At 41.2% G+C, this 27462-nt stretch overlaps 1 protein-coding gene across 3 annotated transcripts in view; it reads left to right on the forward strand.

Annotated features, from left to right (window-relative positions):
- The first annotated feature begins 420 nt into the window (after positions 1 to 420).
- The window catches only part of MAST4 (microtubule associated serine/threonine kinase family member 4), a 297039-nt gene continuing 269997 nt past the window's right edge, over positions 421 to 27462 (forward strand). For 2 of the 3 annotated variants that reach the window (XM_086629714.1, XM_086629715.1), the window contains exon 1: positions 436 to 669. In XM_086629714.1, the coding sequence (XP_086485840.1) occupies positions 436 to 669 (234 nt within the window). Of the gene's footprint in view, positions 670 to 27462 lie in introns of all 3 variants that reach the window. The other variant, XM_086629716.1, reaches the window with a different exon arrangement.

The raw sequence follows: 27462 nt of genomic DNA on the forward strand, positions 1-27462 counted from the left end.
TCGGGGCTTCGGCCCTGCCTCCGCTGGCGGCGAGGGGCAGCGTGCGAGACCCTCCGTCCATCGCACCCTCCCCTCGCCCGTGGGCAGACGCAGCCCGCTGCTGCCCACGCCGCCCTACGACCGCTCGGCCATCGGAACCGCCGCGTCCCCACGGCGACCCCTTCGCTCCCTCCCCCTTACCTGCCACCCTCCCGCCGCTCCCCGCTCCGCCGCGCCGGGCCCGCCCCCTCCGCGCCATTGGCCCCGTCCGGCCCCGCCCGGCCCGGCCCGGCCCGGCCCCGCCCCTCCCGCAGGCCCCGCCCGCCGCCCCGGACCGCGGTGGCCGGCCCGGCCCGCGGCGCGCTGCTGCAGCCGTGGCGCTTCGTTGTGCGCGGCGGGGCGAGCGCGGCTGCCAGCGGAGGGGCATGCGGGTGGCGGGGCTCTGAGCCCCCGGCCATGGCTGAGAAAGTTTCGGCGGGTCCGGAGCGGCCGCGGGGTGCCGGCCACGTCAGCTCCTCTTGCTCCGGCTCCTCCTCCGGCTCGGAAACTCTCTCCGAGGAGGGGGAGCCCGGCGGCAGCGGAGTGGCGACGGCCCCCGGCGGGACGGCAGCGGGGCGGCTGCATGAGGAGCAGGCGAGCCCCGCCGGGCGGGCGGAGGACGACGCCTCGCTGGAGGAGCGGGATGAGGAGGTGCGCGGGGCTGGGGCGGCGGCACTTGCTTCTCCCGTCCGAAGTCACTGGGCGCGCGCCGGGAGCCCCCGCCCGGGGCGGTCCGCCCGAAGTGGGAGGCGGAGGTGCCCCCCGCGGATGGGAGCGGCTTCGTGCCCCCTGGGTGCAGCCGCTTCGCTAAACCCGGGGCGTTCTTGTTTCTGTCCCCACTGGCTCTCGCCCCTTCTGGCTACCGATATTGAGCTTTGCGGGTTTTTGTGTGGAGCGGGTATTTTTTCTTTCAAGAAACCTTGTTTTTGGTAGTGTATCACCTTTGGGCAGCGTTGCTCTAAAGCACACTCTTCAGTGTCAGACGGAAGTGATGGGCAAGCCCCTAAACTACTCTAATCCTCTTGGGAGAGCTAATGACAGGCTGTGGATTATGGAGGAGCTCTGTGGGTGATAGATCTGTAGCGTGATACGCAGATGCGCGTTATTCCCTTCCCTTCCCTCCCTTCCTGATCTAGCTGCAATACCTTCCAAAGGTACTCTTAAAAACAAAATCCTTGCTATGTTACAGTAAAGTGACCATTTGTGTCTGAGACTGATTATGTTGTTGTTGCATGGTTCGTGCTCCTTGAAGGTATTTATTGCCGTGACCCCCAAACCCAAGTGCATTGTTTTGTCCGGCTGCTGCTTTACTTTGCCTCTGTACGTAACCTCTTGTATGCCTTGGTTGAGTGGCTGACTTGCCTTTTGTTGTGGTCAACTTTTGCATTTGCTCTTAGGTGGTGCTTTATTCTGTGCCTGTATGCAGCTGGATGTACAAAGGTTTTTTTTTGGGGGAAACTATGGAATTTTTAGAGGAATATCTGCAAAGCGCTGGCTGAAGTTATTTGCAACTAGTTAAGCTGTGGTTGCCAGGAATGTTTCCCTCCACAGTAATGACTGTTTATGTAGCTCCTGTTTTCCCCTTCATTCCCCGTTGCCTCCTCTGTTGAATTGTATAACTGTAGAGCAGCATGGTGAATTGGATCTAAATTCCCCTTCTTTTTTTCTTTAAATACTCAAACTTGAACCAGGTTCCTGGTGTGCTTCAACTGCTTAAGCCCACAAAGGGTGGAGTGTATTTACAGTGAAGTGCATTTATGATAGTAGTAGAACAAATGTGGATATATTCACATATTTTATTTTTTTTTTATATATAGAGATGTGAACTTGCTTTATTCACTGAACTGAGTAGGAGCTCTGTAGCAGCTGTTAAGATGGTGCTTTCTGGTAGGTAATTAATATATCCTGCTTCTTGGCAGGTCTTGTATGTATGGCCTGGGGTCTGTGCTTACCACAACTATGTGGTGCTTGGTTTGGTGCTCAGTTGGTAAGCCTGCAAAATACTATGTAGAAATACACAAAGGCTGTCTGTTCAGTTAGCTGAACTCACAGCTGTTGGCAGACCAATTAATTTCTGGTTAAGGCTGGTTATTTCTATATGTGCTTTGGAGATGAATTACAGGCACCATTTGAGTTGAAAGTACAGGGGAGGTAAGCCCAAAGAAAGGCAATGTTACATTCACTGGAATTTGGAAATTCTACATGGGCAATCTGATACCTCACCTGCAGTTAGTAATGGTAGAAGATACCAGCATAAACTCATTTTAATGTAGTGGGAAAGATTGCTTAGAGTATGCAGCCTTCTTCCCTCCTTTTTATTCCCCTCTGCTAGATTCCCTCATTACCTGAAACCAATCTTTTTTGACTGTCTTTTATGCTTTGGTTTTGCTCTTCCTTCTGTTTTGGTGTAGTCAACGCTTGCAGCTGAATTCCTGCCTACCTGCAGAGCCACCTGACAAATCCACTTGTGTAATCATAATTTTTTTTTTGTGCAAGAACACCACAATGAATTAGAGTGCAGAAATAAATGAATGCATGTTAATTTAAAACTGAGAGAGCATCTATGTTGCTAGCACACCAAAACCTTTAAGGATAGTGAAAAAAGCAAGACTAAGGTCCGAGAAGAATGTACAGATGATTTCAGACTTTCTTTACATGCTATCTCCCGAAAGTGTAACATTGAGAGAAATGCTTGAAGACACTATTTTCACATTGGCATCCCATCTAATTACTGTCAAATAATGAAAATTTTTATGTTCTCTGCAATGTTTTGTTTCAGAGTTCTTTTGGTCTTATGAATCCTGAGTGCTTGATCCTGCTCTTCCGGGTTTCATTTCTCCTCTTGCTCTGTCCTTGTTGCTATTACCAGCATAGCAGAATTGAATCTGTTGTCATGGCTGTTTGGTGTCCATTAGACAGCAGTGGAATAGATTGTCCTGATACCTCTCTTGCTGCGACTTCACCTATCAGTAAATTCTTCGGAGCCATGACATAAAAAATATTGTCAAACTAAATCTAGAAACGAGTAATTAGAAAACATGCGTATTTTCCCATACATGTTACTAGTTCATATGGTGTTCCAGTAGAACTATTTATTCCCCTATGGCATTGTATACAACATACTTGACAACTCTGATTCTGTCTAGGAGGAGACCTCCTCTTTAGACTAAACAACCCCAACCTCTCATCTTCCCTTATAGAATGTGTTTCTAGACATCTGATCATTCTCATTAGTGTCTTGTGGACTCTTTCTAGCTGGTCTTATCTGTCTTGAAGCATGACATCAAAAACCAGGATGCCATACTCAGATATAGGCCTTGCCAGAGCTGACTAAAACTGAAAAGATTATTTCACAGGTCTCTCGAGTGGTGTTAATGTTTACATAGCCCAGAGTACTCTTTTACAGTTTGTGGGCCGTTATGAGTTTTACTTCTTTTTCTGAACAATATGAACATTTTTACTTACCAAAAAGAACAGTTCATGTCACCAGCTCAGTGAAGGAAACTTAATGCTGTCTCTTAGAGTAGGGCTTCTTCTTTTATGTCCAGAAATTAAGTAGTAGAACTGAAAGCTTGATAATTGGTCTTCTGAGTATCACACCTGAAAGCATTAATTCCTGGAGGTGAATGGGGAAGGGAGTGTCAAGGTGGAAAGAGAAGGTACATCACTACTTATTTTTTTTCCTTATTATCAGTACTTCATCCTACTGTTCCATAAACTTCACTTAAAAAAAAAAATTACAAAATAACCAAAGAAAAGTAGTCTCTCATTTCATGCAAGCAAAAACAAACGATAGTTTACAGTATTATGGCTGTCAGTTACTAAAGTGTTTTTGATGACTCGCTCTGAGATCTGAGACACATGGGAATTAAACGTGTGAGAGGTACTTTGCGTCTGGAACATCAGTACATTGAAGTGCTCTGGGTAGCAAACACCTGTAATTCAAAGGAATTCAAGCACATTATTTGCCTGTGCTCTTGTGAGGTGCGTGTCTGACTGCTGACAGAAGCAGGCAGGATGGGATTGCATGGTGAAGGGCACACAAGGCAAACACTGCGTAGAGGACGGCTCACTGCTTTCCTGACGCGACATGATTGTTTAGTTTTTTAAGGGTTATTCTGTATTCTCTTTAGAACTCTTCTTGTTGGAAAGAGTGTTTCCAGACTGTCAAGGGAGGAGTTGAGACTGGGCAACAGCATGTTTTCTGTTGTAATCTGGCTGCTTCTACAGTCTATGGGTAGTCAATATCAGACCGGGATTATGGGGAAGAGATAAATGCAAAAAACCACAGGATTTTCCCATTTTCCTTTCTGTTGGGTTTCTATATTCTCTACACTAGTCTTCCTTTTGGCGAAAAAGTGACAGTGAACAGGAAACATGTTTTATGAGGTTTTTTGAGGCAAATGGTGCCAAATGTTGTTTGCTGCATTAGTTTCTCTCATTCAAAATATTTTACAGTCTTTCAGTCCAGCATGGGATATACTTTTTTTTGATGGTGACTTCCAAATCTCTGTGTTGTGTTTTAGCCCAGCTGGCAACTAAAAGCCACGCAGCTGCCCTCTCACCCTTGGGGAATGGGGAAGAGAATTAAAGGAGAAAAGGGAAGAAGACTCATGGTTTGAGATAAGAAAAATTTAATAACAAAATTAGAGGTAATAATGATAAAATAGTAATATTATATGAAAAAAAAAAAAATGCAAACAAGAGATGCACAGTGCAGTTGCTCACCACTTGGTGACCAGTGCCCATCCTGTCCTGTCAAACAATCCCAAAACAGGTAGGTCCTGACACCACAATCATATCAAGCGAGAGAGAGAACTCTGAGATTCGGAGAGAGACCTCGGAAGAGCCCTGAGTTCTTCCCAGTTAACCCTTATCTATATAGCGGGCATGACATTGCATGACATGGAATACTCCATTGGCCAATTTGGCCCTCAATCCTAAGTCTAAGTTCAAATCACAAGGGCAGTTGTGAGCCCTTTGTCCCAGCCATGCTCCCCCCAGCCTGTTGTGCTCCTGCACACTGGCAAAACATGGGAATCTGACAGGTCCCTGAGGTCTCAGTGCCAACCATAAACATCAGTGTGCTACCAACATTCTTCTCATAACAAATCCCATAGTAAATCCTAAACACAGAGCTCTTCTAGCTGCTACAAAGAAAAACTGACTCCCACTCCGGATACTTAGTCAGGTGTTTTACAGGGCAGGTGAGACCTCACTTTGATTAGTCTTGTTTCTTAAAAAGAGCATGCAGGCAAGCTATGGATTCCTTGCCTACATCAGTAATCTCAAGGATCTCAAGGTTAAATTGTGTTTCTTGGAGTCCTGTCTGTTACGTCTCTGTCAGCTGACCTACTGGAAGAGCTTATCTTTCTACAAACCTTGTCACAGTGACTGGGAACAGGCGTTGCTTACCAGGGCAGAGTAGCAAGCCAGTAGTCTTTCAGAGGGAGTAGTACTTTGTCATATAGCACAGCTGACTTGGTCTGAAATGGATCCAAAAGCTTCTGAACCTGACAGTGTCTTCTGAATTACCATAGTGAGTCCTCTTCGTTGTTTTAGGCGCTTTTTAAAAAAAACCCTCAAACGAAACTACTGACAAAAACAAAAGGAGAGAAAATATGATATTTCAGTTCTTGCTCTCTAAATTAAATGTTTGGCACTGAAGTGGCTATCAGAGTTGATAAGAGTTGATCATCCTGTGTTGAAAAGGTGATGAGCAACATGAAAAGAAAGGATTTCTCATGAAAAATGTGCACTGACCTTTGAAGCTGATGATTCTACATTTTCTCCTAGTTGATATGTATCATGTATTAAAAAAGATACTTCACTGCACAGAGTGAGAGGCACAAAAGCTTTTTGTGTTGCTTCTAACTCTTCATCTGAATCTGCCTTCTTGCTGTTTGTGTTGCAATCAGTTGTGGCTTCAGGGGGGCTGTATGGTGGGAATTAATTACTGGAAAGCTAAGATTCTGTCATGGAAGTACTCATAGCAAGGTGAAGAAAGTATTACCCTGAAAGCTGCTCTTTCATGCATTTGTCGTTAAGCATATGTCCACTAGAGAGCTACAATACCTCCAGTATTACAGATTGTCTGCCAGATCTTCACCCCAACAAGACTGGAGTGTAGTTTGGGGGAGGGGTGGAATCAAAATGCTTTGGGATAAAGCAAGTGAAGAACGTGTGAAGTGATGACAGTGTTTACATGTGCATCCATGTATAATGGAGATGGCGTTAGTTCTGTCAAAATGTTGCTGTGACCTAACTAGTAGTAATGCTTTTGTTACCTTTCTCTTTCTGCTCCTACTTGTCCTGCTGAAGTACTAACCAAGGGACATGCTTGGACCGTGTGGGAGAGACCATAGATGAATTTTAATTGTTTCAAACTCTTGTCTCTGACAGTGATGAATCATTCCCTGTTGTAGCACACTCTGAATGTTACAACTACCTAAAGATGAATGGCCTAATTGCTGGAGTGTGATCCTTAAATCATACTAACGAATAGTAAAGCCATCATAAAATGTATACTTCTCAGGGTTAAAGTGATTGCGGTGGGATTAACACTCATCTAGCCTAGAGCAGCCAGAAAACTTTTCTTGTGTAGCGTGAGCCAGAGAAACAGCATTGCATTTGTTTTTTAGATATGTTTGTGGTAAGTTACCTGTAAAATTAAATGCTTTACACTTTAAGTCTATAGGACTGTCTCAACAGACATGTAAACCACTTTTTTGATTTGATTCTAGTATGAAAAAAATGTGTGCTCATCTCCTACTTTGAATTTTGTGCATGCAGGATATGCCTTTGAGGTGCACCCTGATATGCACCTTTATTATCTCGGAAATACCCTGGGAAGAGGAGACACACATGGTTGAGGGTTTATCTAATACAGCTGTGTGCTGATGCCTGAGGTTTTAGATTATCTGTACAATACTAATGTTTGCAGCTCTTTAGAGCTTCTTTTCAAGACATTTGGTGGGTAAAAATAAGCCTATAACTAGAGCATCTCCCTTCTCACTTGGAATAAGTGAGAGCTGAAGAACCAGATTCATACATTGAGTTGCATATCTGTTTTCATGTGCCAGAACTATTTAGATACTTAAAATCCTCCTGGCCCAAATTTGAATGCCTTTGCAAAAATGGTTGAGTGGGCCTTTCGCACCCTTTAAATTTTACACACAGGAGAAAATAGTCCTGAGGCTGATCTTCAGGATCCCTTAGTATATCTATATGTTCAACCATGAAATCAAATGTAGTGAAACATCTTTTTCTGAAAAGCTGCAGCTCTGTAGAAGGAGGACAGCCTAAGTCCAGCATGGTCTGCTGCCTCTGACAGCATTTTGTCTAGATGTAAGCTGCTTTGAACTGAATGTCAGTTAACATAGCAGTGTAGTGCTGCTCTTGTACTGTGAAGAAGCCTCATATGATGGGGCTGCTCTGCTAGCAGTAGCAGCTTGTGTAAAGTTGAGTTTACACAAAGAGATAAAAGTACTAAGTCTTGAGGTGTAAAATTTGAGCACTGTCAAGTGCAGTGCAAATGAGAAGATCCTCAAGCTAGCAAGCTGAGCAGCTCGCCTTTTACTGTGACAATCCAGGTAATGGAGTAACTTCCTTCTTGGTTTTGTAGTGTACCCTATGCTCTTTCCACCTACCCCAAAGCACAACTGTGATCTCAAAGATTGCCATGCCGAAGCAGCAGTACATATCAATTACTTGGTTTCTGATCTTGCTGTTTGGGTTACCTGGAGCTGCCAAACATTAACCAACAATGCTCTTCTGTGCAAGGCACAAGAAGATATTTACCCACAGTTTAGAGACGAAAATCTTAAGTGCAGAATTTGGGGGCTTATGAAAAGGGGCATGATGAATCTGAGAAGACTAGTGAACAAAGTCCTTAAAGTTTTCTATTCCTTAGGCTGAATTGCTGTGACACCAGGCTGAAGGTTTTCTCTTATGCCCAATATGGTGGAGCAGATGCCTGTCATTAAGAACTTCAGTGAGGCAGGCTCTGCCTACTCCAGAGAAATACTAGTCTTTTTAATAGCTCAATAAGTAAAAGAGAAAAGATGAAGAACAGCTATTCTTTGGGTTTTTTTGTTTTGTTTCTGTTTGGTTTTTTTTGTACAGCAACAAGCTTAGCAGTATTCTAGTTAGTGTTGAGCGCTTCTCTGTGTCAGAAGCAGTACTGTGCATGCTATTGCTAAGGTGCTTTAAAAACAGTGATGTGGGCTTCAAATACTCTGCAGCCCAAGCCCCCCAAATTTTTGTCCTGTGTTGCTTCAGCCTTCACATTTGTGTTTTTCAGCTCTTCTCTTGAAGCTGTGGAGTTAAAAATTCTTTTTGATACAAGGTTTCAATCGTTGGGTGGAATTGGGTTTTAAGATGTATGACTGATGAGAGACTCGTCCTTAAAATCATGAAATGCCAGTAATTCTGCGCAATGATAGACGGGAAGGGAAAAGATGCAGGTACTTTAGGACAAGCTAGCTGAAAAGGTGAAAAACGTGGGGGAGTGGTGGCAAACTTGGCTTTGAAATCAAGCCAGGAACCTGTCTTAGCTTTTGTTTTACTGAGTCTGGTAAAGTTTTGCTTATCCTTTCCTAGCTGAAAGGGATGCTTTCATCAGACTTCCCAGCTGAAAAGCTGTCCTACTCCAGCCAGGGAGCAGTGGGATGAATACCTTGCCAGCCTGTACAAATGTAACTAAGCCGATGAATTTGCGTTGTGAAGAGCTGAATTATAAGTATGTCAAGGGTTAAAGCTCAAGTGTTCTGCTGTATAAATAGACTGGTAGCCCTTGCCACAGGTTTCTTTACTGAGTGGCTCTAAGTTTCAAGGGGGAACCAGAGATGAATGCAATACTTTTTTCTTTCCTAACAGGCATCACCTACACTCTTGAACTTGGAAGAGAGAGGGTTTTTTTTTTGCTTTTGTGATCAAACAAGTCTGGAAGTGAATTTCAGGAGAAGCAAAAAAAAAAAAAAAAAAGAAAAAGAAACCATGTGCACGCTACAAAAACCTCTTCCAAAATGATTAAGTATGGATAAAAATAACTGATTATAGGATGACAACCAGCATAACCAAGAAGGATGAATTACCTGTTGCCTGGCAGAGAAACTTGTGTTTCTTGCATTTTGCAGTGTTTTGTTTTAACAACTGTGTATATCTCAATATATCCTTTTTATTTTTATTAATTTTTAATTCCCAGAGGGTAGTACTTAGTCTGAGTGACAAACTTCCGTTATGAGGCCATGCTGCAATGCTAGTGGGACTGTATAATTAATTGCACCTGGACTGTTAATGATCCCATTGTTTTTAATAGCCTTGCAATCCTGAGGAAGAGAGCTGTGGGTGAATGGAGCAGATGAACTACTGCACTAAACTGCTAATTTGATTTTCATTGTTACCTCAGGAAACTTTTACTAGAATCTAATAATGCTGTACATATGGCTCAGTGGATGCTTTCATTGAAAAGCTCTTATTCAGGGCACATGACAAAAATGTCTCAGATGTCTTTCATGATGTGTTTCAGGTTTTGTGTGTAGTACATGACAGGGAAGGGCAGGGCAAAACGTGCCCGATGTATTTTGTTCTGAGCTAACTAACAGTAGATTGCTTACGGAAAATCACAGGGAAAACCTTTAGCTCAACTGAGTCTTCATAGTTTTGATAAGGAGATGGGCTAATGTAAACCCTCTGGATGTGTGTTAACCTGTTATCAGTGGTTCCTTCCTCTTCCCGTTTGTTCAAATGCTAGTATTCTTAACACAGTACACCACTGGAGGACATGTTCCAAAGTTAGAGGCCATTGATTTCTGTGGAGCAGCTCTGCAGTGAGCAGAGTACTGGGTATTGAATTGGCTGTCCATACTTTCAGAAAATGTGGGTCTAAATTACAGACTGATTAGCTGAAACAGCAAAGAGGTAAACTTAGGCATATCACTTATTGGTCATTGCAGAGCAGTGACAGTCATTGACTTTCTTGAGTTTCATTGAGTTCTTGAGTTTGCTGAACCACAGACCGTGTATTGCAATTATAGTGTGGTCTCAGGTTTGCACTGAATTCTGCTGAGAGAGCGTACGTATGCTCACACTGCATATGTGTTAAGGTAGTTAGTTGCACGGCATCTGGTCTTGTCAGAAAGAAGACATGAGTTAAAGAATATCGATAGTGGTTTATAATGCTATCACTCTATGCTGAGTGTTATTTTCCCTCCTGGAACCTCTTTTTGTGGTCTCCCGTGGCTTTCTTCTGTACAAACTTGACATGCTTAATTTTACATTCTCATCAGAGGGAATAACTAGTGGCTGAAAGTTGAAGCAACTGGAATTTTACAGATGGCATTCAGATAGCAGTGGTCCTACAGTTAAATTAGGAGAGTTATGAGTGGGGTAAGGGTGTGAAAGGAGGAGGAGGAGAGATGTTCAGTTAAGGTATAATGATGTGCATTAGGATAAAACCTTCTGCATAGCATTCACTAACCTTTATGCTTCTAAGCAGGTTACTATTAGCATTGTGTTAACAGGGCCGTTAGACGCAAAATGAAGGAAGAAGTATATTAAAAATATGAAAAAAACTTAATGCCACACCATCAGGTGCTTTAGGTGTAAGCTTGTTTGAGGGCGAGGAAAAGATGTACATCTGAACTTTGGTATGTCGGGAACCACTCAAACAGCTGGGAGGTGCAAGCCCTGCTGTTACAGCCCTGCATTACCTCACCTGCATGCTACCTAAGAGAGCAGCTGTGCCAGGAACTGTGGCATTGTACTTCTGCACAACAGAGGAATAGCCTCAAAGCTAATGTGTGCCGTGGTGACTTACAAGCAGGTAGAGACAGGTTTTATAGCTGTAGGAGCTGAAGCACTTTCATTCCAGGTCTGCTTTTCCAATATGACGCTCATAAGTAGTGTTTTTAGCATGGTAATTAAAGTAAGAAAAAAGTAAATTGCAGAAACTGCAGATGACAAACGTAGATATATTAAGTTATAGATCTGTCACTGGAAAACAAAGACAATGAGAATTAGCAAACTAAACATCTCTGAGGACCTGGGCTCTAGTCCAGGACAAGTTGGAAACATTTTTCAAAGTAAGCGTGTGCTAGTGTCTTGCCTGTAGCTAGTTGCAGTTACTGAAACTTTGCATGCTTTTTGAATTTCTTTAAAACAAAGAAAACCCCCTGCTATTGTTGTAAACAAATTACTTTTAATGCTAGTGATCTCCCCGTAATTACATTAATGCTTTTGCTTTAGTTCTTTCCATACAAGCTTTAATAGATTGTGTTGTAGAACAGTTATTTTGATACTAAAACTTCTTGTGTGCTTCTGGAAAAAGGATCCTACAGTTGTCTGATGATGAGCCTGATAGGAAGAAAGACTTTTCATAGAAACCTCGTTCTTACAAAACAAATTAGGCAGCAGAAAGAGCCTTGCCTACATAAGCAAGTAGCACCATAAGGGGAATGGATTTGTGGGTTGAAATCCCTGGTGTTGAGGCTAGTGTACACTTTTTATGTGGTTTGGAGGAACTGACTTCAGGCCAGCTCTAGTCCGATCCTAAGGCACGATGACCTGATGCATTGCTGGTTGTGCAGGAGCTGGGTGTGCTTCAGGGCTTGTCAGAAGGGCAGTAGGAGCCTTGCTGGCTTGGGCATTGATGGTGTGGCCCTCGGATCAGCCCACTTCAGCCACCTGAAGTTCTTACTTGGTACCTGGGCCAGGTTTCTCTAGTATGTGTTGAGCTTCATGCAGCTGTTGATTCATCAACTGTTTTTTCTGGGTAAACTTAAGGTGAGTGTGTCTGCAAGAACTGCAGTTGCAGCTTTAGTTATACTGTAAAGATAAAATCATTTCAGTTGAAATTTCTGACTGGGTGTGGTGTTTTTCATTAGTCATTAATCCCTCAGTCCTCATTGATTATTGTTGAGGTAATGTGCTTTCATGAGAGAATTAACAAGTGGTTGTGTGTTAATCCTTTCTGTTTAGATTTGAGTTTGGTAATCCACCTCTTAGATGTCTTGCCTGTCTAAGGCTGTGATTTCTGTATGCCTTAATTTTTTTGAATAGGATCTTTCTTCCTACATGCAGTTACTCCTTGGCAAGTTCTTCCCTGTGTTTAGGTATAGTTGCTTCTGAACAGATTCGCCTGTCTCCTAGGAGACAAAGCAATACCATTGCACATGATTTAATTCTTAAAGATGTTATAAATACGTACATAAACATGGAAAAAATGTATAGTCTTCCTTGTACTTTAGGAGCTGTGGACAAGTAGAATGGCTTGGCCTGTTTTTGTCTCCAATGGTACTGTTCGCAGGTGCCTCATGCAGTTTGGTATGGATAACTGTGCAATGTCTGTACTTGTTCAGATGGCATCCAAACAAAGCCAGTTAAGCTGCTTAAATAAACCTGTGGGCAAAAGACATTCCCATAACAATAGGTATTTGTTTACTCTAAGTGTAAAGCTAAGCCCCGAGGTTTAAGGACACTACTGAAACCACACAGTTTTAAGGCACTAGTGTAGGAGAAACTTGGTCTTCAGTGGGTTAGTGATACGTATGTACCAGAAACCTTCAGAAGCTTCTTGAATTTGTTTTTGATATTATGGAGCATATGTTGTCAGAAATTGTACATAAAAATATGTAGCTGTATTAATTTCCTTTAATGCTAGGACAATTATGGCTCATCTCTTCCTGCAAGGTTTTCATAAGCATAAACAAACACGTTTTCTAAAGATCCAAATAATATAAGTAAAAGTGTGGGGGAATTTACTTTGAAGGCTTTTTCCTATAGACGTAACACTTAAAGTAATTCTGGTGGCTGCATTCGCAGGTGATGTGGTGGAAGACCTTCTGAAGTCTCCAAGAGGTGTCCCGTATGTTGCTGATCACTTCAGTGCAGCTCTTGGGTCTTTGCAGTTGTAGCACAGCACTACACAACTAACCACTAAAGCACTTGGAGGGCTTTTATAATCAGACTTTATCGAAACTATCATTGTCCATTTTACTATATTGTACTCATCATGCGTTGCTGGAGTGCTCTTACTCAGTGGTGATGATCCTTTAAGTGTTTTTATGTGGATATGCGGACATGAAGTGGAAGCCCATGTGAAATGCCACGAGGCAAAACCAGCGTTGGATGTAGATAATGCATCCGAGTCAAGCTTTCATTGCTTGGCTCTTGGTTACACATAGATGTAACGCTGGTGCTTTTGAGGCTTTGTTGAATTTGGCTGAAGTTGTCAAAAGAAATCAAGATCTATTTTTCCTCTCTTTTCCCTGGCCCATGCTGTTAGTGACTGAAGGGTGGTTTTGCAGAATCTGGTCTAGGTGGCTGCAGGCCCAGTTTGCTGAGAGCTTCCATAAAAAAACCCCAAAAATCTGTCTCGCCATACAAAATGGCTGTCTTCCTTCCTTGACTCTCTAAAGGTGACATCTGGGTTTGGTGCTCATAAACACCTGTGTAAATCCATGGTGTTTGGCGTGGTTCAGTAAGTGCATCTTTTCTCGTTGAAGTTCTTCTTAGCTGCTGTTATTTCCCTTCAGCAGGTACAGGGTGTGGGTGGCTGGGCGCTGGTGGCAGGGGGATGCAGGGGTGTCCTCCATGAGGAGTGCCCTTTGCCAGACACAGCTGGCTCTGACGGACCCACCACAGGCACAGCTGAGCCCCTCAGCTGAGATGGTGGCATCGTGGGTAAAGTGTATTTAAGAAAGGGCGAGATGCTAGATGGCAGTAAGGAATGTAGAGATGGAAAAAAGTCTGAGAAACAGCCTTGCGAAGAGCAAGGTGAGAGAATGAGGAGGGAGACAAGGTGCTCCAGGTGCCAGATCAGAGATTCCCCTGGAGGAGACCACACTGGAGTGGATACCCACCCTGCAGCCTGTGGAGGATCCTATGCTGGATCAGGTGGATGTTTGCTGAAGGAAGCTGCAGTCCATGGAGAGCCCATGCCCGAGGAGGTTTATCTTGAAGGACTGCGTTCTGTGGAGGGGATCCATGCTGGAGCATTTTGTGAAGGATTGTACTCTGTAGGAAGGACCCACACTAGAGCAGGGAGGCAAAGCATGAGGAGGAGGGAGTGACAGAGAGGACCTGTTACGATCGGGTTCCAACCTCTATTCCCCATCAACCTGTGCTGCTCAGGGAGGAAAGAGGTAGAGGAGTTGGAAATGAAGAAGTGAAGTTGAGCTTGGGAAAAAGGAAGGGGTAAGGGATGGCTTTTTAGTCTTTGTCACTAGCCAACTGTGTTTTAATTGGCAATAAATAAAATTAGTTTTCCCCAAGTTGAGCCTGTTTTGTCCGTGATGGTCATTGTTAAGGGATCTCCGTCTTTATCTTGACCCATGAGCTTTTCTGTCTTATTTTCTCCCTGTCCTGTTGAGGAGGAGGAGGAGTGAGAGAATGGCTGGGTTGGTGACTGGCAGCTGGCCAAGGTCGTCACAGTCCTTAATTTATGTGTATAATGCATTTCAAAAACTTTCTAAAAGAAAACTGTCTGAAAAATAGTTGATACATGCACTTAGGTAGATGTAGCTCTAGGTGAGCTGACACAGGTTGGCAGCTGGAACTCTGCTCAATTTGCAAGTGATTTTTTTTTTTTTTTTTTTCTTTCCTGAATGCAGTAAGCTCATGCTGGGTTTACAGTTAAGTGCATTTAACACTTCAAACATCACCTCTGGTAACGGATGCTGGGCTCTTGGCTTCTCAGCTATAAGCTTGCCTTTTCTCTAAATGTGCCTGGTGATCTTGCCATGTAGAAATGCCTAGAAATTAATTCGAACTCGTAGTAATATCTGCATACCTGATGAACAGTAAAGGTGAAACAAGGCATTGTCTTGTCCGCAGAGCTGTTGGAAGTGGCTGTTGATGTTGGTTTCTAAATGAACCCAGGTCTTCCATTGGAATATAGAGTGGGTCCATAAGTGGTGAATTGAAATAAGTGTACCATCATGTCACTGCTCCTTTGGGGAAGAGCTGTGCATGGTTTTTTTATAGAAGGTCACTTAAGTTATGCATAAAACGTTCTTCTAGCTTTTTTTTTTCCTTGAAGTCCCTGAATGTATGTAGGGAAGTGGGTACTGCTGCTGCTGAGGTCTGTAAAGCTGAACAGTAGTGGGTTCAGGTATGGAGCTTTAACAGCTATGCCTGTAGAGCTACAGGCTAGGTATGCCTGTCTGTCGTCATCTCATAAGAAGAAGAATCTGTCCTTTGAAAACTGGGGGGTGTAAACAGTAACACTGATAGTGATTTCATAATATAAAGAGTTACATTTGAACTGCGTGCATCTCCAGAATGGATTTACTATGTGGAAAGGTAAGACTGATTTTATTTACGGAGTCGGTAAAATAAGTCTATGGATAAAGTGGAATACTTAATCCGATTTTTTCCAAGCTCTATTCTAATTTATCTGGCATTATCTACTTCCCCAGTTACTACTGCAGCCTCACTGCTGCCATTTTATCTAAGTAGAGGTCTAACTTCTTTTTCTGCTACGAGGGGTCAAGATTAGGTTAGTAAGTAGAGAAGTCTTTAAAAATCAAATCAGTATTTATAGTGTACCCTTTTATTTTAACAAATATTTTTGTGAAGATATGTGGAATTTGTCAAAGGTAGATGCTCTAAGTATCTTAAGAGTAGGAATGTGTGGCAGCGGAATGTAGCATTAATTAAAACTTTTTTTTTAAATGATATTTTTAGCTTTTTTAAGAAAGATTGCCAAGAAAAAGCCTTTAATAAGGTAAAAGTTGAGGGTTTGTCTCTTCTGCTGCTGGATTCACCAGTGTTCTAATTGCCAAGGTTTTAAAACCTTTTGTTCATCTTAAATCAATCACTCTCTTCAATGAATAGTTGTGTGTGAGTTTAGGATTTCAGTTGCATGGAGGCTGGAATCATGCTGTTATTTTATACAAAAGATTGAAAATTCTAGGACTAATTGGAGCAAGGTATTTTTTTTGCCCCTAACAAGTGCGCTTTCAGGAAAGGCCGAAGAAGCCCATCACCTTTTCCGCTGTTCTGTTGTTTATAAAATGGGCTGTCTGCACAAGGGCAGAGTCAGGTTTGAAAGAATATTGTACTGGTAAGCTAAGGGACCTGCAGTGCGGGACTGGTGTTGAGGTTTTATCTGTGGTGGTGTGCAGCATGCTGGCCTGAGGTTGTCCAGTTTGATGGCTCAATTCCACATTCATGTGGCATGATGTATATAGGCAGCCATGCACCTGAAGTTGCAGTTTGCTGCCTTCTTTCTGTCACTCTGTGTGTGCCTGGCTTCAGCCTTGAGCTCTTACTAGCATGACTGATTTATCATCTTTGTTATGGCCCTGATATAGGTTTAAGACTGCGCAGAATAGGTTGTGTAGAGATGGCTTTCTTCTCCCCTGTATTTTTAGCTAATTTTCCCCAAACTAGTTGCTGCTTTTCTCGTCTGAGTGTTGTTTTTTGCCTTAGTTCAGCCACCAATGTGCGTTGCTTTAGAAGAATCGTGTAAGGTCTTTTCTAAGCAATGAGATTATTGTGACAAGGCTTCTGTTCCATTGGTGTGTGTTCAGTTGGATGCTAAAGTTGGATATCTTTGTTTAAAAGATATTGTACAAGTGTAGAGGTTTTGAAAGTGAAGTAAAAGGTAGCCTGACTACATAAAAACAGAGGAAAAAATTATTGGCTTATTTGCATTGGCTTAATTTAATGATTTCCATGGAACACTGCTGCTTTATCTGTGATGTCAATAGTGAGTTCTTACATACACATGAAGAAGATCTTCGAGCAGAATAAACGCTGGAGCTAGCAGACGTTTTGCTTTCAAACTGTTTAAAGCTGTGCGCCTGTGTGGGTGTACCAGTGACCTGAAAAAAACAAAGCATGGGAGTCTGAAGAGAGATGTGGGTTTTGCTCGCTGTTGGGTTTGGATTTCTTTGTTGTTAATTTTCCGAGCTATCTTGTGCACTGTGTAATCACTTTCCAGGATGCAGATTAGCCTAACACCACTGTGTTAGTCATTTAATCTGCTAAAGAGCTGCCATGCATACAGGTGTTTTCATAGTGGCATTATGCTGCGATGGAGACCTTACCTTGTTCTTTCCCCCAGAGTCTCACAGTCTGGATCAAAACACTTTCTCTTTTCTGTCTAGCAATGGTTTTGTGGTGTGTAGACCATGAAGGAATGCATTAATTATCTATATTCACTGTGCTACAAGACGATGATGGATTTTGAATGTAAGTAAGTCAAGTTTTAGTACTTGGTAACAATACGGATGTTGAAATTTATACTGCTCTTTTTTTCCTCTGACAAGTTATGCTTTCATTGAAAATAAGCCAGAGAAGAGCATAGGAAACTACTGATAAAAATTTGCTGAAAGCTGGTAACTATTTTTCTTCAGTTAGTGCAGTTGAGGAAGGCTTCTGAAGAAGGGTCAGTTGATACTAATGTCTAACATCCAAATTTTTTAGCATACCAGATGGATTAATGGTCTTTTTACTGTAAGGTCATAGTGTTCTTAAGAGTAAGAATGACATACAGTAAAAAAGCATGTGCACTAAAAGTCCACTGCATGAATGGTATTATGCTGACCCCAAGTAATGACATTGATGGACTGTTCCTGCAAGAACCTACTGAAGTAACCTTTGCTGCTGCTGAATACCAGTACTCTGGTACTGCTGCTACTTTGAGTTTCTGTTACTTCTGTACTGTTAGATTATGAACTATTTTAAAATACTAATAATTGAGTTAATTGGTTTGGTAATAATTGGGATTTAATAATAGGGATTTTGACTGCAAGAGTTTAAAAAGGAAGAGGGAAAAATCTGTCCGTTTTGTGTGACCTGACTGCATGAATTCCCAGAATTCTCTTGCAAGGATGTTGGCTGGATATCTGTGCAGTGGCCTCAAGACTGTCACAAGAAAGGGAAAGTAGTTTGATGCACAATTTCATCTGTCTAAGCTGTTTCTAGTTGACGAGACACCTTGGTTGAGACATTGGGCATCTGTCAAACCAGTAGCTGAACTGAAGATTTTCCCAGAAACTTCTCTTTTGCATTGCAAAGAGTGTAAAGAACGTGTAATGTGTAAAAGAATGAGATAAAAAAAAAGACACCGTATGAAATTTCTGAGTTCTCAGCTTGATTTCCTTGCCAAATTTAGTCTCACCATTTGAGAAAGTATACTGATTCTGCTGACTGACTTTGAGCTTTTGCTTTTCTTCCTTGTATGTCTCTTCTCTGCCTGCCCAAATACATTAGTTGTTTTCTATTTTAGTTGTCTTTATTCAGTATCCTCAGATTAAGATATGCTCAGTATGTATGTTTCCTGAGGTTCAGGATGATGGTACTTGTCTCCTTATATGTGCACTGAAGGGTATTGTATGGCTGTGTATGGAATGCATGTTTCAACATCGCTGTTTATCTAACAAATGGTAAGTGTGCAAACTTCACAGTGGGGCCAAACTGCTGTTTGTGCAAACTGCTGCCATCTGTTCTACACCTAGTGCTAGCTTCTTTGCATAAATCCCTTAGTGATGCACCTAAGCAGGTGGAACAGGTTCGTGTGTGTTCATGTGCACGGCTGGCTAATGGAACAGTGATATTGCCAGAATAAAACTCTATACTCTGTCTGCTGCTGGTGAAATGTGCAAAGTTCTCCTCTCTCATTCTCACAGATGAGAATTGTTCAAATGAATGAACATTTGAAGTTAAAAAGCCTTGGGACAGGTTCCTACCCTATCATTACCTAGGAGAGAACTGAGCCAAATTGCAGTGTTGTGGATTTGTCTCAGATTGTCTACCCCTTGGGGAGATACTGATTGACAAGAAAATTGAAAATGGCACTATGTTTTTAGGGTGGATAGGGTAGCTAGATTCAGAAAAGTGAAGGAAAAGGAAGTTCTTTGGTCTCTCCTGTCTGTACAACAAACCTGTTGTGAATGCTGCTTAAAAGTTCAAGTTAAGATTTTGCAGGGCTCATGAATACGTGTGAAGATCCTGGATCTTGGAAACAGGATTAGTCTCTGCACAGCATCCCACTCTCATTTTAAGATTTTGCAGCATATATCCTGGTAGACAGAACCACTGTAGTGGAGCCTGTCCTCTACAGAGGAGGTTGAACTATGGACAGCATGTCTTTTGCGTACCCCCTGACAGTAATGGTGATGGCCCAGCATGTCCAGGATGTGACCAGTAATTACGGCTTTAGAGGTGATAAACTATCTACTGGATATTCAATTTCCCTGCATGTGCGTGTTGGAGAGGTGTGTGATAAACTTGTAGGAACTCAGACCTGCCTCCCACTGACTTCCAGGATAGCTTTCCAAATGACGGCAGGAAATATATTACATGTAGCTTCCTACTTCATCACAGCCTGCTACAAATACAGGTGTAGATTTCTGCTCGCCTTTCAGGCTTCTAGCTGATGAGAGGTGCCGTGATCAGAAACTTCATTCAGACTTGGTAACGTCTAAGTTGAGATGCAGTGATTTCAAGTCTGGACGGGAGCATCTCGACTACATGCTTTAGATCAGGTACAGACAGATTATGCCAGTACAGGCATGAGGTTAGTATTGGATTAGTGAAGGAGAAACTGATTTTTAAATGCTGTAAGGGCTTTAAACTGAAAGACTGTAAACATGCATAGATGTGGCTGTTGAAAGACTCAGTCCCATGTGGCACTTTGAAGCAATTTATGCTGACAAGATTTTTAAGGCATAGTTACTTTCATTTAGATTAGGGGAGAGAAGGGTCAAGAAAGCATGGTTAGAATCCAATAATCTGGATTTTTCTAGACAAATGTTAGCAAAATAACTTCTTTAATATTTGTCTAGCTTAATTGGAGCGCTACAGAAAATTGTATGATTTGCTGTTCTTAGTTTTCAGTGTCTGTTTTGATGATACACTACATTAGATTGCTATTAAATATTCTAAGCCATTGTACTTGTTGTCATATTGCATCTGCCTATGAGGAATTTGTTTGATCATTAAGTCCCGAGGGGGGAGGATGGGGCGGAAGGTACAGCTCTTCACGCTTATTTTTTTGAAGTAAATAATTCTGAAGCTGAAGTGTTTCGAGATATGCTGCTAGTGGCAGGCTTCTCAAACATAGCAGTGACAGCATTAAAATATTCTTCTTTTAAAGCCCTGAGAGCAGGCATCAGCAAGACTTCAGTCTTGCACCTTTAATTATCTGTTTAAACCTTGAATTTCCACAAATGCAAGAAACAGCATTTTTTGGCTTTTTTTCCCCTTGCAATGTTATGCTGTTGCATATTATTGCTATAAAGGTAAAACTTGACAACAAGTTTACTAGATACTTCACTTCAGGATTAGGTTTTGTGCGCTGAGGAATGGTTTGGTCCACAGTCTGCGTTATCCTTGGAATAATCCTGCAGGCAGTGTAACCAAGTGGAAGTTAACTGGATTGCCTGCATGATGGATTACACTATATGAACAAAGGCAGGAGGTCTGGGAGTTCATGTTAACAGCAAGTATTTAAACTATATTTTTAAGATGTGCAAATTTTGAGCTCCAACACTTGAAAATTAGGTTCTCTTGATCTGACAAGTTAAAGTTTGTGCTTTGTTGGTCTCTCTGCAGCAGCATGTGACATTAGAAATGTCATGACCACTTTGTTAACACATTTATCTTCTTCAGTTAGAGAAAAACATGGATAATTCTAGTGGTGCAGCCACATAAATGAACTCTCCTTCTTACTGATTAATGTCAAAAGGTAAATTGGTTATCCCATTTCTTTTTGTGTTGTATATGAGCTCTTAATGATTTGTTAGCTATTATAGTGTTAGAATTGATGATTAAACGTGTTGCACGTATGCCTGATACTGGGTGTTAGGAAGTGCTTGGTATTTATTTTATATAAAACAAAGCCAAATCCACAAATAGAAAGCTGCGTGTATTCAAAGTTACATTAGGAGATTGTTTCCCTGGTGTTCAAGTAGCATGTGGGTGTAAGTTGTGATTATTTTTTTCTTCTTTCGATGACAATTTTTTAATAATCATCATGTGTATTTGTCCTTCTAATGATGGGAGGCTTAAGAGGGGAGAGAAAACAATTAGAAAAAACAATGCTACTGTTAAGAAAGAAACATTGAGACTTCAGTGTAGTAAGACTGAGTATCAAGGAACCAAGCAGATGAAATGTCAAAACACTCAGATTTTTGTAAAGTAATGCAGCATAGTTGTCTTCACGAGTTCTCATTTCTTTTCTTTAACCTGCAATAGTCCACAGACATTTCTCTGCTTCACTGGCCTGGTTGCTGCTCCAAAGCAGTTCAAGGTTGCATGCATCTTTCTGAATCCTGTTTATGAAGGTACAGAAAGGTTAACCATTTAATTTTTAAGCAAGCTGCACTTCTACCTTAAGAAGCATGGAGTGGTTTTAAATTGAGGCATTCCAATACCCTGAAAAATTAATGGTTCCAAATGTAGTAGAAAACTCTCACTTTCTAACCTAATAGTAGCTAGGAGTAGGAGGCTTTATTTAAAATTATATCCTCTTGACTACTGTTTAGGAGAAAATATGGTCACAACACAGAAATAGAGAAAATTACTGTGAATGCTTGTATTTTACGCTGCAAGGCAACATTGGATCAGAAACCTTACAGAAAGATCAAGAATAACATGCCTATATATAACATAGCTTTTCACTCTCAGAATTGTATGTTATAAATAAGGTAAAGATGAATGCTAGTCAAATAACTTACTTGGAACATGTTTTGTGGGCAATGTAAGAGTTTGGTTTGTAAGCTGGTTCATTTTCTTCCAAATTTTGAAGAATCGTGTATACAAAGATAGTAGCAGAAAGCAAAATTTTTACAAAGGTTTTGACCTGCACTGCCTTTGCTGCTGATCTGGCTGTGTAAATGGAAAATAAGCTCTGTGAGACCTTTCAGCATTAAATTTATGTAGTCCAACTTGATTTGATTCTCCCCCTCCCCTCGAGTGAATTTATAGCCGCAGATGTGTAGCCTGGGCCTTCATAATTGAGATGTATTGTCCCACATGCCTTGTGAGTTGTTACTGTAGTAAAAATCTATTGGCACTTGATTACAGCGCTAATGAAAGTCTTTGTCGGATAGCTTATCTTGCTTCCACTTTTTAAAATGAGTTCTCGCATTGTGAAATATTTCAGTATAAATTACTATTTTTACTGTAGTTTTTACAGGGCTTGCAGTCCAATCTATATTGAATTCTGCATTTAAGGCACTGCTTTTGGAATAGTGTATCAATGTGGCTTTTTGGATACTTTCAGAATATTTCATTAACACACTTGCAGGAGTTGTTAAAGTAATTAGGAGTATCGGAATCTCTTTGCATAATACTCCTGTGGTTCACGCTGCTGCTTACTTAAATTGTAATTTGCTGTATAGGTTCCATACAGACTGTCTCAAGTGTTATTTAACACCTGAAGCCGTTCTTTTAGTGTGTATCTTCCCCCTCAACTTCATTTTGTTCTGTACTGTTCCTCAAACTGGGCTCTGCTTGCTGATTGAGATGCTCAGTGCTTCGGGTCCTTGTTACTGACAGTGCATAACCATCCATCTCCTCGTCCCTTGTTTTCAGTAAGGAGGTGGGAACAGGTGAGCGAGATCTGTGGAGCTATTAGATGTTTCCAGTTTTCATCTGCTTGGTTGTGCTTGGGATTACGCTGATTCAATGGAATGTTCCTCTTCTCTCATGGAAAGACGTTGCTCTTGGAAGCAAGCCTGGTGCTTGTTAGTGCATGCAATTTCTTGTCATAGTGCTAAACCATAAAGGACTTTATAAATGACTTTATGAATATGTCTTCCTGTCTGTATGTATCTTTTTCCAAATGAATGCATACTAGTATTAAAATATGGTATGGTGTTTTATGTTTCTTCTAACATAGTCCTTTTAAAAAGATAGTACTTTAAACGCTTTCTATCTTGGTAGTGAACACTGAAAATAGTATTTATATACATTAAATAAACTTCATATACCACCTTTCACTTTAAGTCACTCCATCTTGTTTACAGAATCACAGATCAGAAAAAAATTATTCCTGTGTCTGAAGGATAGCATTGTCATATTTTGAAGAAAGTAATTATTGCATTGATGGGTCAGACGCAGAAATTAATATACTGTGTTGTGCTAAGGAGGTGTAGGTGTCACAAAGTTCTAACTTGTTCTCCGACGTGATACTGCACACTTATTACTTAAGTAGAAAGTTGTGCTTTGTAGATGAAAGCAAGCAATCCCTCTGTTTCTTTAATCATCTTCAGTAATAATAAAACCTTGTGCTCCAACCAGAAAACTGCAGAGGTACAGTATAACACCTGATTATTGAATTCCCATAACACTAGACCTCCGTTTAGATCAACAGTCCTGCTGTTTCACATCCAAAAAAATCCAAACATATAGTCATTGGGATTAATGAAAAAATAAACGTAAAAAGACTCACTTTGATGACAGGGATAATCAGAGAGACAATCAACTGACATTCTAATCTCTATTGCCTCCAACTAAGACATTTGACAATATCATCCTCTGATTTAAAGATTTCTTAAATACAAAAGCCCACACAACCTTGAAAATGTTGAAATACGAGGTTTTTTGGTTAGCTGACTTTGCTAGAAGATGCCCTCTGTAAGAACCACATATCATGAGCATACGGAGTTTCAGTTAGGAATGTTGATATTGAATCTTGAACATCCTTAATGAAAGAAATGCTGCAGTAATTACTCACTGAATTGCAGTGGACTAAATGAGAAAAGGAATGAAGCTAACTCCTGACCGTTATTTTGTGTAGGCTCTGTTGCACCAATGAAGCCTCCATGTTCTGTCCTGGAGTCTTTTCCAAACTGATTTTCTGTTGAGAAATGAAGCTGAGATGTTTGCAGCAGCAGACTCTTAATACTATCAATGAACTTAATTTTTTTTTTTTTTCCTGATTCAGGAGAGAATCTCTTCTTCTGAAAAGCATCTTATGCACCTCTGTCCATGCAGTAGCTGAGCAATGAAGTTGTGTGTGGTAGGGTCATGACAGGTCTGGTTCTGCATTGCTTTCCTTTGCTTGATTCAGACAAGAGACTGGAATCCTGGATGTTCTTCTTGATCCATGGGGCCATTTCCCTATGCTGAGAGAAGGGGCTGTATCTGTTCTTATGTGGTTTGTAGCTGGTGTGTGTGCAACATCCAGCTGAGCGGTCACTAAACCAGATGGAGAGGGACTTCACATAATATGGTATTCTGAAGCATTTTGTGCAAGCCTTGGAGTCCTTTAAATACGAAGTTCAATCTTAATATAGTTTTTAACATGTAAGCTATCAAATTATTCAGTGACTGAAATTTTCTGGAAAAGATTGGACAGCCTGAGAGGGCTGAGGTCATAGTTTCTGAGATGAGTTTCTCTGCCACTAGAAGGGAAGTTAATCTTTGATCAAGTGGCAACTGAGAAATTCCACAGGCACATTTTCTGATAATGTGAAGGGCAAAGAAATCCTTCTTCCAAAGAACCAGTGTAGTTTGTGGCTGTGAGGGTGTGGCATCAAGTCAGAGTACAGGGCAGTGCGTTCATTGCAGCAGGACTGAAGGCTGTGAATCTCCACTTTGTAACACTGCTGCTAAGGCTTCGTCATGCATTTCCAGGTAGTAGACATGAGAAACTGTATACCCAAACCTGCAGTGACCTAAGGCTGAGGTTTATAAACTACTAAGTCTGTAGCTTAACTCTGCCAATACATGTACTTGGATTAATTTAAATTTTTTACAGTTTTGTATGTGCATAGGAATCCTTCTGCTACTCTTTTTTCTCCATGTTGGAATATAGTTGCTCAGTACTAAATAATTGGGTTTGCTCAAAAGGTTTCATCTATATAATCTGCTAATGCCTTGTTTTGCAGGTACCCTCAACCCTGAGTAACATTAATGAATAAATTCCTTCTTCTGAATCGATTTGTGAACGTGTCTCATACCTCTTGCACAACTGAGTTGGGCATGCACCTTAAAAGCTTATGTATAAAATTAACAGGCAGAATTGTTTCACCTCAGGGGTAATTATTTTTTCTGATAATAATTACAGTGCAGGGTTAAACATATTTTCATGATGATACTTTAATCAGGTACTGCAGCTCTCACCTAGGCACTGGTGACACTGGTGTAGTAACACTGGAAATACTAAGCAATTTGAGAAAGGCCAAAGAAACTTTTTATTTTTGAATTCTTTATTGTTGTGGTTTAGCCTGGCTAACAACTAAATGCCACACAGCTGCTTGCTCACCCTCTACCACCCTCAGGGAATGAGGAAGAAAATTAAAGGGCAAAAGAGAAGGAGACTCATGGGTTGTGATAAGAACAACTTAATAATATAAAAGTAATAATAATACATGAATATATATATGCATCAGGATAATAATATGTACAAACAAGTGATGCATAGTGTAATTGCTCACCACCTGGTGACCAATGCCTGTCTCATCCTAGCTGCTAACAATCCCAAAACAGGTAAGTCCTGACACTGCAGTCTCAGATGAGTGAGAGGCCCAAAAAGAGAGCGAGTGAGAGAGAGAGAACTCTTGAGAGTCTGAGAGAGAGATCCCTTAGAACAGAGTCCTGGAAGAGCAAAAGCCCTTCTTTCTGGTCAACCCTTGTCTATATACTGGGCATGATGTTGCATAATATAGAATACTCCATTGGCCAATTTGGCCCTCAACTCTGGGTCTAAGTTTCAAATCGTAGGGTGAGTTGTGGACCTTTTGTCCTGGCTGTGCTCCCGCCAGCCTGTTGTGCTCCTGCACACTGGCAAAAACATGGGAAGCTGAAAGGTCCTTGATGTGTCAGTACCAACTACAAACATCAGTGCACTATCAACATTCTTCTCATAACAAATCCCATAGTAAATCCAAAACACAGAGTTCTTCTATCTGCTAAAAAGGAAAACTAACTCTGTCCCAGGTGAAACTAGGACTTTTATTTAAAAAGCTGAATGAAATGTAGGAATTTGTTGATGTAGACTTCAAAAAAAAAAAAGGATTTCCTAGCTACATTAACTTTCAGGCATCTTTAGTTCTCTGTTACAGAATTCAATTCAGTTATCTTCCTTTTTAATCAAATGTTCTGCGTTCAGGCTAAGGGGATGAGATCAAGGGATTATACAAGAATAGAACTGTAAGCTAGTGATAAAACCTCATCGGCATTGTGAATGAAACTGAACTTCTGGACCCACTTCATACTGTACCTGATTTCTTGTTTCTAACTTAATAATTTAGATGAAGGCATGCATGGGTGGAACAAGTTGTTCATTTAATAGAACTCTTGGAAAAAAAAAAATCTTTCTTACTTAATTCCAAGAATAAAGCTGAGGCTGGGGAGAGGAGTAATTGGCAATTATCGTTACAGCTATCATGGGATTTCTGGTGCTGTCACTTCCTTGGTTTAAACAAAATTGTATCAGGAAACCAAGCATTTAGTTCAGTTGTGTCTATTGCTTCCTTATGTGAAAAATCCATGTAGAAACAAGCTGATGGAGCTGGTCAGAAAATTGGTCTCTGGACATCCATTTGGTCCGCCACTCGTTGCCGCAGACAGCGTTTTCAGAGTAGTTTGTCTCATCTACAGGACCTAATTAAAACCCAGAAGCTACTATGATTTAATGTTATTCTTCCCTTCACCACAACATGCTGAAGAAGTTGCCTTTGTAAAATGAGTATTACTTTCAGTTCTTTCTTGCTAGGCAGTGTTCGCCGAGTGAGTGGGAGTAGAGGAATGGGAGAAAGAACAGATACTTTCCTGCAATGTGATGCTCTCCCCTTGTGCTTAAGGTGGAATAAGACCAGAGATAATTTGCACTGATAATGCGAATCACTATTTTCTAGCATTAAAGATAAAATAAGCCCTGAAAACGTTTGGTTTTTCAGTTTTAAATTAATTCTGCCTGACTGGTAATGAAATGAAAAAGATTTTGATTCTATCTCTTGGATAGACTTGTTAAAGAAGGCGTGAAGAATTAAGTTTGTAGTAAATTCTTTTAATCTATTTATTGCTTAATGATTCTTTAAACAGATACTTATGATTAAGCATTTCCCTGGAACTGGAGAAGGTCCTGCTTTGATTCTTAAGTTTCTAACATGGATTTTACTGAAGTTGTCATTCAGATTGGCCCTTTGAAGCTCAATTGCACCTAGAAATTCTAGTCAAACTGTTTTGCTGTCTTTATCTGTGGTTATAAAATGGTAATTGTTGTATTAGTAATTTCTTAATACTGTGAACATATAAAAAGGCAAGCAGCGGAGCCTGATGTATGTCCAGTGGCACTGAAAGGAGAGACTGTTTTGAATGTGACCAATGGAAATGTGTAGCTGTGCAAAATATCCCATGTGGTTTTGTGGAAATGTTAGATGAGAAAGGACCATGTTGTCATGGGGTGCAGCTATGTGAAGGAACCATGAAAGTGTTGCTCCTTGTTAGGAGGTAGGCCTGGGCTTGACCTTGTTAGCTTTG

The sequence above is a fragment of the Tauraco erythrolophus genome, chromosome Z (assembly GCF_009769465.1).
Source record: "Tauraco erythrolophus isolate bTauEry1 chromosome Z, bTauEry1.pri, whole genome shotgun sequence".
NCBI lineage: Eukaryota > Metazoa > Chordata > Aves > Musophagiformes > Musophagidae > Tauraco > Tauraco erythrolophus.